The sequence below is a fragment of the Drosophila persimilis genome, unplaced genomic scaffold (genome assembly GCF_003286085.1).
Source record: "Drosophila persimilis strain 14011-0111.01,24,50 unplaced genomic scaffold, DperRS2 tig00000977-arrow-arrow-pilon, whole genome shotgun sequence".
Lineage (NCBI taxonomy): Eukaryota > Metazoa > Arthropoda > Insecta > Diptera > Drosophilidae > Drosophila > Drosophila persimilis.
In genome coordinates, this window is record NW_020825387.1 from 35378 (window position 1) to 52692 (window position 17315).

Consider the following 17315-nt stretch of genomic DNA (forward strand, 5'->3'; position numbering starts at 1 on the left):
TTTGTATATGGATGGTCTGTAGACACAACAGACGACAGAGGAAATTGTCACTTTGTTGCAAAAAGAACACGTGCCGCTGATTAGTTAAGTGAGAGAAGGCCACCGGCAGCACAAGCACTGGCTCTGGCACGAGTGCCAAACGTGGAAAGAGATAGCGATAAGGAGAAGGAGTAAGAGTGAGAGAGTGAGCAGGGGGGCTTCTTTTGCTCGTGTGATATGTGCTCCCCCCCTCCCCTCCCCGCCTTTGGCCCCATCCTTTTATGGCAAACGCATCATAAAAATTATTTAACGCTATCGCACATTTGTCATATGCCGCAATGTTTCTCTCTCTCTCTCTCTCTCTCGATATATATATATTTACCTCCCTCTCCCTCTCTCTGTTTCTCTCTTTTATTATTATTCTGCTGCTCTTGTTTTTTTTTTCCTTTTCTTTTGTTTTTACGATTATTAAATTTCCTCAAAAATAAAGAAAAACACCAAAGAAATATATTCCTCAGCAGCACTGACGTAATATCAGCACCAGAGAAGGCCAGAGAAGGCAAGAGAGAGACGGAGAGAGAGAGTGAGAGATGGTTGAGAGAACTCTTTGATTATTTTTACGTGATTTCTCAGAGGAGGAAGATGTCTCGCTCGTCTCCGGTTGTCGTTTGTGGCTCCGATGATGATTTGATTAGACCTCAAAAGTGGATTAAGATGTCGTATTACCCAAAAGGGGTTTGGATTTATGGTCTGTGCAGTAGAAATAAACATAATCTAGAAAGAGCTTCATTAAGTTGAAGTTGATTTGAAGAAAAAACGGGAAAATCCCACCTAAATTCTTATAACTAATCCTTTGCCAGAGTTCCCTTAAAGGCAGAATGAAGGCAATGATCTAGGCAGATCTGGTAGTAATTCATGAAAAATCATCAATCGAATGTTTTAAGAAAATAATATTTAAGACATGTATCCCCTTTCTCCCCTATTTCCCTTAAAAATGACACCTATAACACCATCCACCCTTCAATATCTCTCTCTCCCTCTATTTGCCACATAATTTCACATCAATTCCCTTCCAGCACTCGCTTTATTTGACTGACGTCAAATGACCGTAGATAACCTGAAGATAATCCACAGCACACCCCCATATCACGTTCCAATTTGGTACACTTAAAGCGCAATCAGTTCCAAAGTACTTCCCCGCTCGAAGATATCCATCGGATGGGTCCAATCATAATACCAACTCGTGATCGTCGCAGCTCGCCGTCGTGTGACTCTTTCGCGTAAATCACATGCGATTTGTATTTTTTTTTTTTGGCAAATTCATCTGCCATATAAAATGCGAATAGAAATACACTTATATATCACGCGCGCCAGGGTTATCTTTCAGGGGTTTATTTCTTGGGCTGATAAAATGCCGGCAAATTATCAGAGAGTCATTCAGAAATTCAAAGACCACTGACGTCATTGACTCTAAACAAAAAAAAAAAAAAAAAAAATAAACTCCCAATTGAAACATAATCTTTGGCTCTACTATTATTTTCTTTTGTTTTCCTCTGGGATGGAGGAAGTCCAACCCCAAACTGAATCTGAATCTCAATTCGAATTCCAATTCCACTTCCAAACCCATCTTCCGCAGCAGCTTCTTCTTCAGTTAATTGGATTTGTCAATATTGTCTCTCTTTTGGTCAATAATATATTTTATGGCGGCACGTGTCGCCCCGGAAAGCAACAAAAGACGGGGGGGAAAATAAATAAAAATTATAATGAAATGAAATGAATGAAAAAAAGAGGTTGCAAAAAAAAAAAAAAACTTACACACAACAAATGGCAAACTATTAACGCGTTTGTGTTTACAGGCCGCAACAGAGCGGCGACAGGCCAAACAGAAAACATTTAAATGATTGTCATATAAATATCGTGTGTGGGTGTTGTTGTTGCAGAAAAACCACAAAAAATTGTCAGAAACGGAGAAGGAGAGGAAGTCACAAGGGAGTGAGAGGGGGGAAAGGGGGCGGGAGGAGATAGCCCATTAAGCACTTATCATAAATTGGCCAAAAAAAGATCGCAGCAGCGAAGGCAATAAACTCAGTTTAAGTACGAAAATTAAAGGAGTTTTTTGTTTGTTTTTGTTTTGTTTTTGTTGAAAGTGAAACCCCCCATCGATGCCCTCGATAAAAAGGTCAAAGGAAACGTGATATTCAAACTAGTTCGAATAATGAACCATTAGGCGAAATTTAATTGAAAATAGTCACAAAATTTTACGGAAATACAAATTATTTTCACAGTCAATCATTTAAAGAACTAGTTTTGTTTGGAAACCATTTTTCCAAGACATATTCTATCATAGAAGGAGGGCCTTTTAACCGATCAATGAACTAGTTCCGTAGAACTGGTACAGTCTGCAGAGATTGATTCCCAATATTTATAATATTTTTATAGAGACATTCATTCACATTCCCAAATTCGGTTTCATTAGATTTATATTGAATAAATTAATGAACCATTAATGAACCAGTTCCAAACATACCTCTTATTGAACATTTAGCCCCTCCTAAATGTTTTTTTGGAGAGTAAGTCCTGGATCACCTTCAATTCTTCAGGCATCAGTAGATTTCATGAATTCCTACATTTCTGAACCAAAATTGCATGGAAATTTCTTGAGAAATACATTTTCTGAGGCAAACTTTTAACGAATTTGCAAAAAATTGTAAACTGGACTACAGTGCGGCTTCTCCACTTCCAGCAACCTGTGCACCACACACGTTTCCAGTCACAGTACCAACTACAATTCCAGACAGACAGCCAGAGAGACAGAAATGTAGACAAGTCAGCAAATAAATCAAAAAACCTGCACACGCGCTATACAAAACACCAAAAGACAACAACAAAAACGAAAAAAACATCAGCAAAATACGATACTTTGTATACGATCCCCATCCCCATCCTCATACCGATCCCGATCCGATACGAATCGCATTGAAGAAAAAAAAAAGGGGGCGACGGCCTCTCCGTCTCTCTAGACATTGTAGGAATTTCGCGTAAACAAGAGATCGCTAGAGATAGAGATAGAGATGGAGATAGAGATAGAGATAGAGAAAGAGCTATAGCCAGAGCAAAGGCGAAAGAGAAGGCAAACAGCAGGCGAAAGTGAGTGCGCGAATGCAGTGTCTAAAATTGGAGCGAAAATGCGATTTTCCATAACCCAAAAGATACCACCCCGTGCCCCCATTCGTCTTGCATAAATCATCGGTGGCAACCGTCGGGTGTCTCGAACGGGGGATCATCATCCCAGAATGCCTGCCCCACAAAGCAGCCCCATGGTTGATGTCTTGCATATGGCAGAATATTGTTGCGCGTGCGGTCAAAAGTGGGGCAAACAGGAGGCAAGCAGAAGGCAGAAGGCAGACATCAGAAGGTTGTTCCGAGAAGGCTATTGGAGCGTGCTCTTCCAGGGTTCACGGGGCTGTGGGGGGCTGTGGGTGGGAAGGGGGCTGCGTATATTTTCGCATGTGGGCGTGCATTTTGTGGCGCGCGTGCATCTATGTGTCTGTTTGTTGTTTAACCTCCGCATCAAAACAGATGGCCAGACGGATCGCAGAGAAGGTTGGGGGCCGTTGCTACCATTCGGTGGATGGGTGGTGTTGCATTCACAAGTGGTTATTCACTTTCGAGGCAGCGCTGGCAGTGGCGGTGGCGGTGGCGGCTTTTGACGCGTTTCCATTGATCAGAGCAGAGCGTCATGGTAGGAAATACGATATGGGAACAGACAAAACTGTGAATGAACCAATATATACATATATATGGGTGGGCTGGTGGGGGTTCTGGGGGCCAGCTAGGAAAACAGATAGATAGATAAGGAGGAAGGGAGTCTGGTGCGTGTGCGTTCCACATGACGTATGAGTGATGTTATGCTCTTCGAATACCTTCCACGCGGCGTATGAGTGATATTTCGTTTCTCGATTGAATTTTTCAACAACAAAATACCAACCACATTTCTTTTTGGTATTTCGCTGTTGCTTGTTGTAGTACCTGATATGCGCCGACTGTACGGTGGGGTGGGGATGGGCGATGGGGTAGGGGAACGTGTAAATTCCGGCACGTGTTTGGCTGAAAAGGAAATGGGGCGGAAACCGGAGAGCTACGAGGTATGGGGGCACAACAACAACAACAACAACAACAACAGAAACCTAAATGTTGGACCATTTAGACGCTGGCGATACGTTCAACAGGTGGAACGTGATGGCGTAGTGATCGTGAATCTGTAGACCATTTGGTTCTCAATATACAAATGGATTCATCAAAGAGCAAAAAGGTTATCATATTTCAGAATGCAGACACATTTACCAGTGGATATGTGATCAAAGAAAAGCCTAAAAGGATCTATCCACAAGTCTCTATTTCTCAATAGAGCTTCCAATACGATTTCCAAGGAAACCCATCCATTTATTTACCAAGAATTGATTTCATCAATAAATTATCCATCTACAAATCTCCAATTCCCAATTAAGCAAAAAATTCAATGTAAATAAGACCCCAAAACTGTCAAAGAATCGCCTTTCAAAAGCCTTCCTCTCAATCATTTCCCTATCCCCCCTACCCCTGCCGACCACCACACAAGGAAATCCAATACACATTCTTCACACATTCAGAAAACAATCAAAAATCCGCAACAAAAATAAACCCCATTCACATTCACACAGGCGAAAGCCAACAGAACCACAAAAATAGCAACAAGATCCAAACGATTACATGACCAAAAAAAGAAAACCAAACAAAAACTGAATCAAAAATAGACTTCACCCACAAATAGAAATTGCAATGGCAGCAGAACAGAATCTCAATCTCCTCCGAGACGAGACGAGACGGGGCCAGAGGAGGGGAGACCGACCAGAGGAGCGGAGAGCAACCAAAAATGATCCAAACATTTTGGCGCATTTTTCAACAGAAAAGCCATAAAAATTACTGGTGCTGTTGCTATTTGTATTTGAACATTTGAAATGTTTGGTTTGGCTTGGCGCACAAAAACCCGAAATGCAATAAAAACTTGAGGCACGGCGAAGAAGAAGAACCCGCGAGAATTGGGGCCACCGAATGGTGCACAAACATTGGAAATTCATGGGCAAACAGCGGAACAGAAAATGATTTATGCAAATATAATAAGCGTCCCCATCCCCCCCCCTCCCCCTGTATGTGCGGTGCGGTGCGGTACGGATCCATTCCCGAGTTATGGCATGGCATGGTGTGGGTCTCACACATTTTTCTAATTTTTTTGTCGGAATTTCGCAATCGCTTCGAATGGCGTTCACGTGCGATCAAGTGATCGCTTCATGTGCCAGTCACCACCACCGCCACAGAAGGAGGGGCCTGGGTCCATCACGGGGGCAGCCGTGGCGGTGCCGTGCCACCCACCCACTGTACCACGAGAAAGCCTCAAATGAGTTGAGCAAATGTTTTTGCGGCCAGACTTCGATTCGATCAATCTATTTTTTCGCTGGTTTTTGTGGCATTTTCTTCGATGTGATATCAATCTCTGACGAACGAATGTTCGAATGTCACACACGCCCACAAAAAGTGTGTGTGTGTGTGTGTGTGTGTGTGTGTGTTTCAGATGAATGTATTGGCGAGGGCGTTTCAGATGAATGAATGGATAAATGAATGAATAGAGCAAGTACTCCGAGAATGAATGAGTAAAGGAATGCCCATGAATTACTCGAATAATATAGTTTATTAATAATGGAAGTGTAAGATCAATATAGGAGTAGTATAAGAGGAGTATAAGAACAGTATTGTGGTGGGAAGACCCCTATCAGTCATTACGGCCTCCCTAGCTTATATTATTGATCCGTAATTGTAGGGCCATACTTTAATAGTACCGAATATACGACCACTGAGACGACGATGGAGATAGACGATCGATCATGGCGCATCTGAGAAAGGAAGTCGTGCTCGGAGAAATTTAGATATAAAAATTGCATCCAAGTATTAACTTCGTTTCACTCTCACAATATTCGAGTAATATACGATTTGTATTAGAGCAGTATTAGATCAGTTCAAGACTGGTATAAGAGTTATATATTAGTTATATAATATTTGTATACGAGTTGTATACGAGTGGTATAAGATAAGTATACGAGCAGAATTAGAGATGTATACGAGTTTTAAAGCAGTTGTATACGAGCAGCATAAGAGCAGTTGTATAAGCTTTATATAAGAGTTGTAACAGATCAGTGTATGAGTTTTATAGGAGTTTTGGGGTACTAATATGATATTAGAATTCCATTAGAGCAATATAAGAGTTTTATGAGATTAGTAAAGGAAGTGTATAAGTATATAAGTATGTATGTACGTATAAGAGTAGAGTACAAATAAAGATATTGTAGGAAAGTTATTTATAACAGAAGTATAAGAGTATTATAAGAGCAGAATACGCGTTAGAGTTCTTTCAGGAGAAGTAATAGTATTTCCAATCCCATCAGCCAATTCATTCACTCTATTCATAGTTCCCCTCTTTATCTTTATCTTTATCTTTTTCTTTATCCAAATTCGATTGGTTTCCTACTATCTCTCGTACAATATCCATTCATTCTTATACTGTCTTTTGCACCGCCAGACTCAATCATTCAGTTCTATTATTCAATCATTGATTGCGCGTTGCACTCCAATGTTCCCAAAAATAAATACAACAAAAAAAAAAGGAAACAGCCGCTTTTATCGCCGCTGACCTTGAGGCAGCTCCAACGGTCTTCGATTTGGCGGTGGGGCTTATCAGAGAGCACCCATAGAGGAGCGCATTCCACACAGCAAGCGCAAGAAATACAATCCAACAGATACTCCAACAAAACACTAGTACTCGCGCCCGAATATAAACAATATGTTTTTTTTGGCAGGTGCACACTCCGGCCCTCCGCCGCCCCGTCGCTCCGCCGTCGAACGAATAAAAGAACGCAAAAACCACTCTGCGACGAAAGATAAGCGAAACAAAATAAATTATTTATTAAATAATCGATACAATGGAGGCAGAGAAACGGAAATAGAATGCTATAAAAATGTTCCTATCGATAAGCGGCAAAAGTGCAACTGAATAATCAACAAAATGTTGCCAAAAATATAAGAAATGTCGTAAAACGAGTGCTCGGAGTGGCTCGGAGTGCTCGGAGTGTCCGAGTGTGAGTGTTTCGAGTGTGAGTATTGCTGATATCATGAATGAAATCATGCACCCGCCCTGCCATCTTTCCCGTAGGAGAAGAGTCGGCCGTCAGTGCGACGCCACCTGTTGAGCTTCGTTCTCTCGTTGTCGGTCCCGGTCTCGGTCTCGGTTTCGGTTTCGGTCTCTCTGCCACGCGCGAATAAATTTGTTTATAATTCCCAGTCAGCGAGAACCCAGCCCCGCCCCTTATCAATGCTGCCCGCCCTTATCTATTGGTCTTCTGACATTGAAAATATACGCCCAGTCGACTTGGCAGTCGGGAAAGATTCGGATCCGAGTGACGATTCCACGATCTGAAACATGAAACTAAAATTAAAGGTGAAAGAACTTTTTCGACGGCATGTGCTCGTGCTCGCGCTCTCATGATGATGATCATGCGCTTCGGGGGAAGCTCTGTTTAGGTCTGAGGCTCCATCTAAGTCGTAGACCTCCTCCCAGAACGAGCCCCTCGCTCCTCTGGAGATCCGATCCCCTCCCTCCACGTCTCGAGTGCGTGACTCGGGCACGCTTCTCAGTGTGTGTTCTCTATGGCTGTTTTCTTGTGCTTGTGGCATGGAATTTTTCGAAATAAAACTAATTTCGACGATTTCGCGTGCCTGATAATCAACTTGTGAAATTCCCTGAGGCGCGTTTCCATTTTGTCACCTTCTTTTAATTAGGGTTTTTTTTTTTTTTGCTAATTTTCTCTAATTTTTGCAAAACATTTCGGCTAAAATTTGCAAAATTTAATTCGATTAAAGGAGCTAATTGTTTTTCATTGATTCATTAATCGATTGGGGACATTTTTTCAATTGCTTTTACTCAATAATAATTTTGTACTCAATTAAAAATATTTCTAATTTAAAGGAAGAATGATAGAAAGATTATGGAGTAATATAAGAGTTTTATAAGAGTGGTACACGAGTAAAAAAGAGTACAAATTGTATAAGACCTAAACATGCCTGAGATTAGCGGAATAGTAGTTCATGAGGGGTATAAGAATATTATAAAACCAGTTTAAGAGTTTAAAAATATTATAAGACTAGTATAAGACCAGACAAAACGGTTAATTATGTAAAAGTTATTGAAATATATATTTTTATTTTATTCATGAATAAATGAGTTATGAATATAGAGAGTATAAGAGTATCTTAAAGTATCATGGATTAAATTTCTTAATTATGCAAATTTTTTTTTATGTCTATGCAGAATAAAAGCCAAGAAGTGCGTGAAATAAATCACTGATGAAACATTCATCATTCGCTCAACTCGAACAATGAATAAATTGAGGAGTTAATGAATGGATTACCCCAATAAAACCATCTAAAACAAACCCACTGATGAAATCAAACAACAATCAATCGCATAAAGTACACAATAATTTCATAAGAAGCAAACAAAATGATTGGCTGGCGAGAGAATTCATTAGCTCTGAATGTGAAATGTTTATAAACAAATTATAAATATTCTGCCCGATCTAATAATAAAAACCAATTTGCAATTCCATTTGCTGATCCGAGAGTTGTCATAACCCATTGGAAGCATCGAAGCCTCCAAAGCCTCAATGAGTGACGCCCTCCCCGCGCCCCCCTCATATATTTCAGAGTCTTTCGATCGATTGAATCCCCCGTATCCAAATCCGAGCATCGAATGCTGCTGGTGTGTGCTGTTTATTGTTTAAGTTATTAACAAATACAAACAACCACTTAGCTTTGAAAATGATTTCAAGCATTTCATTTGGTTGCCCAAATGTCTAAAAATACACATCAAAGCGTTCGGCGAAGGCGCGACGAGTACGAGAGTACATAGAGTACAACGATACGATACGATATGCTGAAGAGTGGCCAAAAATAAATATTGAGAGGTCTATTTATAAGGCGCACAACCAGAAAGCAAAAGCCGCGTATCCGTTCTTCAATTGCACACAAATTGAAGTTTCCATATGTACTCGTACGAATCTATACGAATCGTAGCTGTAATGTTAATTGGCATCGCTCGACCGCATCGCATCGCATAGTGGAGTGGAGTGGAGTGGAGTGGAGAGTGAAGTGGAGTCTAGACTTGAGACCAATCTGTCTTCTGTCTATACCTCTTGCCGATCCCATCGATTACGTTGGGGCATATTGTATTTGACACTCAAGTTGGATACCTCTACATATATCTACCATAGCATCTTCGGTTCTAAGGAAATGGTGATGATTTTTGGCAGAAAAATCATTAAAAATACAACTATTTTTTGGTAGATAAAACTTCAAAATGTTCCACTAACTTTAACTCACTTTAAAGAGATTAAAAGGTACACCCTAGTCTTCATAGACAAAAAAAAAAAACACACACACCATACACAAAATTCTAACACAATTTCACATTAGATCTTTCGAGTATTTTCGACACTCGACTTCAGTGGCAGCGACCCGCTGGCTTCTTTGCAGCATTTTGGTCCATTGGCAGAAATTGAATTTCGTAATTAGAGATACTGTATCTGAATGCCGCTTGAGATACTGTATACTGTATACGAAAGGTTTATGTCCGATTTGCATTTTACTTATTAATTATGCAAGCGGCAATGACAGATATTTTAACGATATTCAGACTCAATTGAGCAGAAAAAAAAAAAAACAAAAATACAATCAAAAGAATAAATACATGCATCGCGAAAGTAACAGTAATTGTCGCATTTGCAGTTCATAAATCAAACAGCGAGCGAGTACGGGCGAGAGTATCTGACAGATACAAATAGCGTATCGCCTGGGCCGCGTGGTACGTACTACGTATAATGATGACGATGTACGACGTCGTTTACGTTCCCATTTACACTCCACTCATCAATTGCGTAGTTTTACAGCCGCCACACACGCACACACACACACACACACACGGCGCGAATCATTATCGATAGTCGATGCACATTTTAACGTTTAATCAGTGGCAGTCGGGAGAGGGGATACACCAGCCATACACCTCCATCTCCATCCAAAATAGTACGCAGTTTCAGCCGCTTTCGGGTGGGCTTCTATATATAGCACTATGTGGCACTTGGCACTCGTGTGGCAATTAGCAAATCGAATGCGTAATTCCCAATGGCGCATATTGCCCGCCCAGCACCTTTTCGATGCATAATGCCAGTACTACAGTAGGAACTACAGTAGGAACTGTAAATATGCATGCATAATTGTCTGTTTGTTTGTTTAATTATCAAAACAGTGTATAGAGATGTTAGCACTCGATTAGTATGACAAGTGTCGACTTTGGGCATACGAAAATCAGTTAGGAGTTCACTTGGGATCGTCGAAATCACATAATCAATGAATGTTCTTACGAATGTACTATAGACTTTCCACTTATTGTATAATATATTGTGGCTTTCAAAAAGGGCGATCAATGATCATTTAATGAATGGAATTCTGGGTGTACTCTATGTGATCTATTATTGTTTGGCATAGAGATCTCGCAATATAACATAAAACGTATTATATCGGATATAAGGATATAAATCGATAGCTGATCATCGATAAGCGATACAAATCTCGATAATCAGCCAATTTAATGCTCTTTTGATTCGATTTTAAACAGAAATTACATCCTTTTCGAACAGTATCTTTGCATCTTTGACATCGAAAGAACAAATGTTCCCTCTTCAGAAGAGCTATTAAAATATTTTTTAAATCGATTACTTCTTATCGATAAACGATACATGTCTCGATAATCATCCAATTTAATGCATTTGTTATTCGATTATAAACAGAAATTACATCGCTTTTGATTTTTGGCATCGAAAGAACAAATGTTACCCCTTCAGAAAAGCAAAATCGATTACTTATCATCGATAAACAACTGCAATCCAAATATTGGAGCTAAACAGAGCTAGTCTCTGGAGGCAGACATCCCAATTAGTATAGCATCCAATTCATACAAGAAACGTATTCTGTAATCGTGGCTTTCTTGAGAGATTAGAAAAATATATATTCCTTAGAATTCGAATTCCATTTAATTGTAGGGGATTTTCCACGTTTTTTTCGCACATCTGTTTTCATTTGCCAAAGTCACGCTTGCGGCTAATGCAATTTCCACCCAACCACCCAACCCGCCCACCAATCACCCCCAGCATTTCCTGCAACACCCAGTGCCGCCTGCCCTTACCGCCCTTCTGACAGTTCCTTCCTCCCTCTCTCTCTCCCTCTCTCTCTTTCTGTATATTTTCTGTATGCTAAAGTCATTTAGGTTGTTAATTAGTTGAAAACTAATTAAGCAAATGCTAATATTTGCCTATTAATTTGGGAATTGCCTTAAAAAATATTTGCAGATATCATCATTATATTGATTTCAATGATTCTACGAGTTGTAGATGGTATTCATGGGCATATTCATGGGTATTCATCGGGTATCTCGTGGCTTAGGTGCAAAACGCAATTTCCTAATGTTTCTAATGCGCATTTTTGTGCGCCAGGGACGCCAGAGCCCAGAGATTAGACAAAAGCTAATGACTTTTCATACATATGTATATCTTATATAATATATGTATTTATATATGTACATATATGGGTCATCCGGTCGCGATAAGGAGGCCCCTGCCGCCACATGTGAGTACTCACTGAGCCTCACGTGAATGCGATTTGTGAATGATTTACGAGCGACGAGCTACTGAAAGTGCGGAATACCCATACCCGTATCTTATGACCGCACGGAGGGCTCGACTGGATAATGTCTCCTGTTCAATGGGGCTGGCCATAGCCCCATCGTTGCTGGGAAGCATACTTATACATATATCCTCTATATGTATCTCATGAAAATTCAATTTGCATAAATAGGAAACGTGCATAAATCAAGCGCCAATTGCAAATTGTGGGAACATTGAGTGCAAGCGAGTCTCTCTGGAAATTCTGCCACTGGAAATCTTAGCAGTTGATCAATTTTAATGGGCAAATGCCACTGGAATTACACGCGGGACGGGCCTCTATGGTCGAGGGTCGAGTGTCGAGTTACCAGTTACGAGTTACGAGTGGATGGTTCGCAGAACAGCGCCCATAACTGTGGCAGGCAGGCAGGCAGACACCTGGCCAGGCAAAGTGCTCCAATATTCCAACTGCAAATAAACATAAAGCCACAGTCCGGAGTTCAGAGTTCAGAGACCACACACACGCGAGTCCCGCGAAGACTGGAGACAGTGGTGCAGAGTTGTGTTAAAAATATGAATGAAAAGGGGACAAAAACACTGTCTTTACTATGAGGAATGCCTGAAAGAACAGCCCCACGAACATTTCATGGAAGTATTGCGAAAAAAAAAAAAAAATGTAGTATTTTTTGAGACCTTTGCAGGAAAGGGGCATCGAATAATGGTAATGCTAGAAATACTCATGGAATCCTTAAGGATTCAGAAGATCTTCTACCAAAAACTCAAAAATTTCTTCTACCAATTTCGAAGTGAAATCCAAGACCTCTGGAAATCTTTGGTTCTACGATGGTTGGTAAGCCACCGATCTATTGGGGTCTTAAGTGGAACAATATAAGGAATAAGTCCACTTTCTTTCAAAGGAAACTATGAAAACTAATCTTCTTTTTTAGTAGATCCAAAAATCACTGCTTTCATATCCATTGGGATCTGTGGCGGCAGTGTTTGGCCCCACTGTACCACGTACGTAATGCACGAAATGTTTATCAGTGCGCGGCAGCGATTATATTGGCAATTATATCGCCACATTGGCGCCTCGCACGTGACTCGTTTCAAGTTCATTCGAAGCAGAGAAGGGAGGCGGGACAGCAGAGTTGCAGAGGCACAAGCACAAGCACAAGCAATGTTGGCATAATCACTCCAGGAGACAGCTCCAAAGGTATAGAGAGGTGCAGAGGGGCACGGGGAACGGCTCCGAAACGTGGGCTGACAGTAAAAGAAATCTTATCTAAGGCGTGTCAGTGGCAGCCGGGTGATGGGACAGGTGCATGAGCCATGGCTTATGTCAAGGACACTGCCAATCGCAGGCAAAGTTCTGTCTCGCCTCTCAAGTTCAAACGCAGCAGCGAGGTGGGGGCTAGGGGGCTAGGGGGCTAGGGGGCACGTTATGAGAAGCGGAAGAAAACCCATAAGATATTAAAATATTATATCGCAATATGGTTCAGCTCTCCCAGACATACCCTTATTCCCTTCAATTCCCATCTTTAGTGTTCAAAAATCAACTGAAATTTCCCTCGATATATTTTCGATATTTTTTGCGAAATTCCAATCGATGAGCATTCCCAGTGTTTGCGCTCATAAAAAACCACCCAAAAAAAACCAGCCCACACCCCCCTGCCATACCCGCACCCGCACCACCCCTCATCGACTCCCTAGTGTAAACAATCAGCTTTCGATGATTGTGCAAAAATAATACAACGGCCACAGGCCACTGCGATGACTTTTTCGCTCTTTTTTTTTGTTCATTTTATTTATTATTTGCTATATTTCACAATACTGCGGGTTCTACTGCTGTGCGGTGTGCAGTGGGGTGGGAGAGGGGGACGGGGTAGGGGGTAGGGGGGGACCGGTGTTTGCCATATTTTTATTTATTTATTGATCACTTGATTTATGTGGAAATTCTGTTGATATTTTTAACATTTGCTGATGAGTTTTCTATTTCTGTGGCCTGCCTTGAAGGCAGCAACAGCGACAGCGACAGCGTTTGTAGATACAGATACAGATACAATCGTCAGATAGATACATTTTGAAGGTGTATTTCATAAAAATGGCATTAAATGGAATTTAAGCTGCCAAAAGTGCGGCATTTGAAGTGCGCCGATTCGTGGAATCGTGAGGTGTACGTTCCAGCATTTTGGGGGGGAGGGGGGGGCATGAGGCATTGGGGCGACGCGACTCCACGCAATTTCAAATCAATTATGACACTGAGCGCCTCCAATCTCACCAATCTTTCCTTCGTAAAAACTGGCGCCACTCCGATTGTGTCTGTATGAGAGTGTGAAAAGGGGGTTACGAGTGCCACCAACTGTGAGTGTGCGAGTGTAAGTGTGAGTGCCACAGGGAGTCAAGAGTGTTACGGGGCAAGTGCGACGCACAAGTGCGTGCCCTAAACAAACAGCAAAAGCCAAATGGTATTTCAAACGGAAGTGCCGCCGCCTCTAGCGTCGGCCTTTGGCACCGCCGCCACCGCCAACTCCGGCTCCTCCCTTTGCTCCGGCACCGGCTCCGGCTCCACCTCCGACACCCGCGTCCATGCCCACGCCCATGCCTTCGGCTGCGTCTGCCCCACCACCGGCTTGGGCTCCGATCTGTGCGCCAGCTCCAGCTGCCGCACCGATGCCCGCCTGGGCCGCCTCGGCAGGCCCTTGAGCTGCAGCCATGCTCTAATTTTGTGGAAGAAATATCATTAGAATATGTTAGATTGGGGATAGTTTGAGGTTTCCCCAAAGAACGAGTTATAGACGATATTAACTTAAATGAAAACAATCCGAATCGAACAAGTGGTATTCCCTTTTCGTCCGACGCGTCTTGCAGCAGTCCACCTCGGTCGCTCCCAGGAGTCACCTCTTGAACCCACTATAAAAAAACTCTCACCATTAGCAAAGCCAGCGAAATCCAAGTAAGAACTGACAGTTTCATATCGAAAACAGCAACCGGCAACGTGTTGGTTGTTTGAAACAGAAACTATAGACAGATCATTCAGAACGATCGGTGGGTCTTTATATAGTGGTAGTACGCTTTGTGGCTGGCATGTGTGGAGACCAAAGTATTTCTGTGGCTTTAATCCAAACAAAAATCTTGAGGGCAATCCATGTAATACGTTTCCCCTTGAGGCTGATAGGCATCTCGACTGTGCATGCGACTGGGCTGTACTGACTTTGAATAGAATTTTATATAATAATAATAAAAAACAAAAATATTCATAAATTGTATTGTTGACAATCGTTTAATTGCTCCCGTGCCCTGTGCATGCTTTTGGCGTGCGTCGATTAATAAATAACTAAATAATTAACCAAACGAAACGCCGAGGCAACTGGCTGTTCCGTCGATGAGTGCCACAGAATGATGACATTGTCGTTATACTAGTAGCTTCGTTTGTTTCTCTTGCTCTAGCCGTTCCTTCTATTATTATTGTGAAATCTATGAAGTAATTGTGCAAAGTACAAGGTCGAGGAGGGGGAAAATAAACAAAAAAAAACCCCAACGAATTTAAAGGAAAAGTGAAACTCATTTTACAAGAATAGTTTCGCCATATCTTATCGGAAAGACTAGACCAGAACCAGCAGCAGGTCCCCGCCCCTGCTGTCCACTCACTCACTTTATTCGCAGTATAATCATTCGTTTTCATTTGGTTTCTGTGAAATTGATGAAAAAAAATTCTATAAATATTAAACTATCTGGAATCTGGAAATTTCATTAGAACGAATGATCGGAGACCAGCGATTGATGGTCAAATGAGATTTTGAGTAAATATTTGGACCATTAATCGCATAGATTACTTCGTAGAATTGACCTTTAAAGGGGTTAAAGATTAAAATAAACATTTATTTGATTCTCCTGCCGAAATTCCCCCATAATTATTCTATTTATTGATGCTATTATTTATTACTGCTGCATTTTGCTGGCAACACGGCATCTCCCCAGGAAACACCTCCCTTGTGCCCCATCGTTGGGGGATATTTGCAACACTGATAAACAAAACAATTACATTAAACAATCGGCATTACACACGAACACACGATGCAACTGCAAATTCAATGATTTTTAGAGTTAATTTGTTTATTTGTCGTGTGATTGGGTGGGGGAGGGGGGATTGGGGCTTCGAGGGCTGCATCTCTGGCCATCATTAAAATTTAAACAAAAAATAAATAAATAAATAAAAAAAAAGCCGCATGGCAATTTGCGAAATGCAACTGCAATAAAAGAGCAATAGAATCTGAAAACGAAGCCAAAGATACACTTTCAGATGTATCTTGGGGATTCACTGAACCGATTTGTATCCCAAGCTATTGCTTATTGAATTTCAATGGAATATGTTTGAAAAAAAAACAGAGTTTTTCATACCATCCTACAATACCCATGAGAAGTCAGTATATTATGAGCCGAATTCAATGATTCGTTGATTATAATGTTTGTAATGACATTAAATGCAAGTTTTGTTGGAATATATTGGATTTCCTTATCGCCATACCCCGTCCGAAAGTGTATATGAAACCGCGAAAACCAGACAGCATTGGAAAATAAATCTATATAAACAATAATATATACTATAATATGAACATCGTTTGTCATTGTTATTGGTGGGCCTCCCACCCCTCGCCCCAACCCGCTGACGCCGCGGTGTGGGTGGCCGCAGTAATGGGGCAATAATCACCGATTATCACGTATCTCAATCCGTACAAATAATAAAATAATAAGAGAGATATATACACGGGGGCAGGTCGGCAGGGCGGCAGGGAGGACAGTGCATGCTGTGGCATCATTAAAAATTAAATCAAAATTAAATGTTCATCAAATGCAATAAAAATCTTACGTACAAGCACATGTACACTCGTATGTATGTATGTACATATGTACATATGTATGTATGTATGTATATGTAAGTCCCTGTGTGCGTGTGCGCATGAAGGTTTTTTATTTTTCCTGGTTTTTCTATATTTATTTTATTTCTGGGGGCATCCCCTTTTCCGAATGCGAAGCAAACAAGTTTATGGTTTTGTTTTGCAAAAAAAAAAAAACAACAAAAAGAAATATCATAAATCGAAATTTGGAATTTGGAGGCGATAACACATTATTGTGAATTTATAATAGTTGAGCGTGCATGGATTGTCCATTTAAGGATTGCATTTAAGAGAGCAATACATACATACATATATGGAGTTATTGCTCGGAAAAACATCCACTTCAGTTATGGCTAGAACTTACCAGTAAAATTCTAAGAGATGTTCTTCGATCTGTTGATCATTCGCCTGATATTGTATGGAATTGAAACAATTATTCAGCAATATATACAAAAATAGATCTTTGGATCTTGACCTTACCTTTTTTATAGAATCGGGATCCTTATCAAACGAATCTGTTATTGAATAATACCTAGAAAACATATAGAATTATATTATTCACAAGTCAAAAGCTCATTCAAATTACTGGGTCCCTGGAGAGTCCCTGAGTTACACTGGGTGTTTTTCGCATAATCGAAAA

General features: G+C 40.9%; 1 protein-coding gene across 1 annotated transcript in view; it reads right to left on the reverse strand.

Moving 5' to 3' along the window:
* Positions 1-17315, reverse strand: part of LOC6601076 — a gene marked incomplete at its 3' end in the record, with an annotated part of 35965 nt that overhangs the window by 17789 nt on the left and 861 nt on the right. Inside the window, exons 3-4 of the mRNA XM_026993959.1 lie at positions 17156-17207; positions 17040-17083 (exon numbers count right to left, since the gene is read on the reverse strand). Of these exons, the coding sequence (XP_026849760.1) occupies positions 17040-17083; positions 17156-17207 (96 nt within the window). The remainder of the gene's footprint in view (positions 1-17039; positions 17084-17155; positions 17208-17315) is intronic.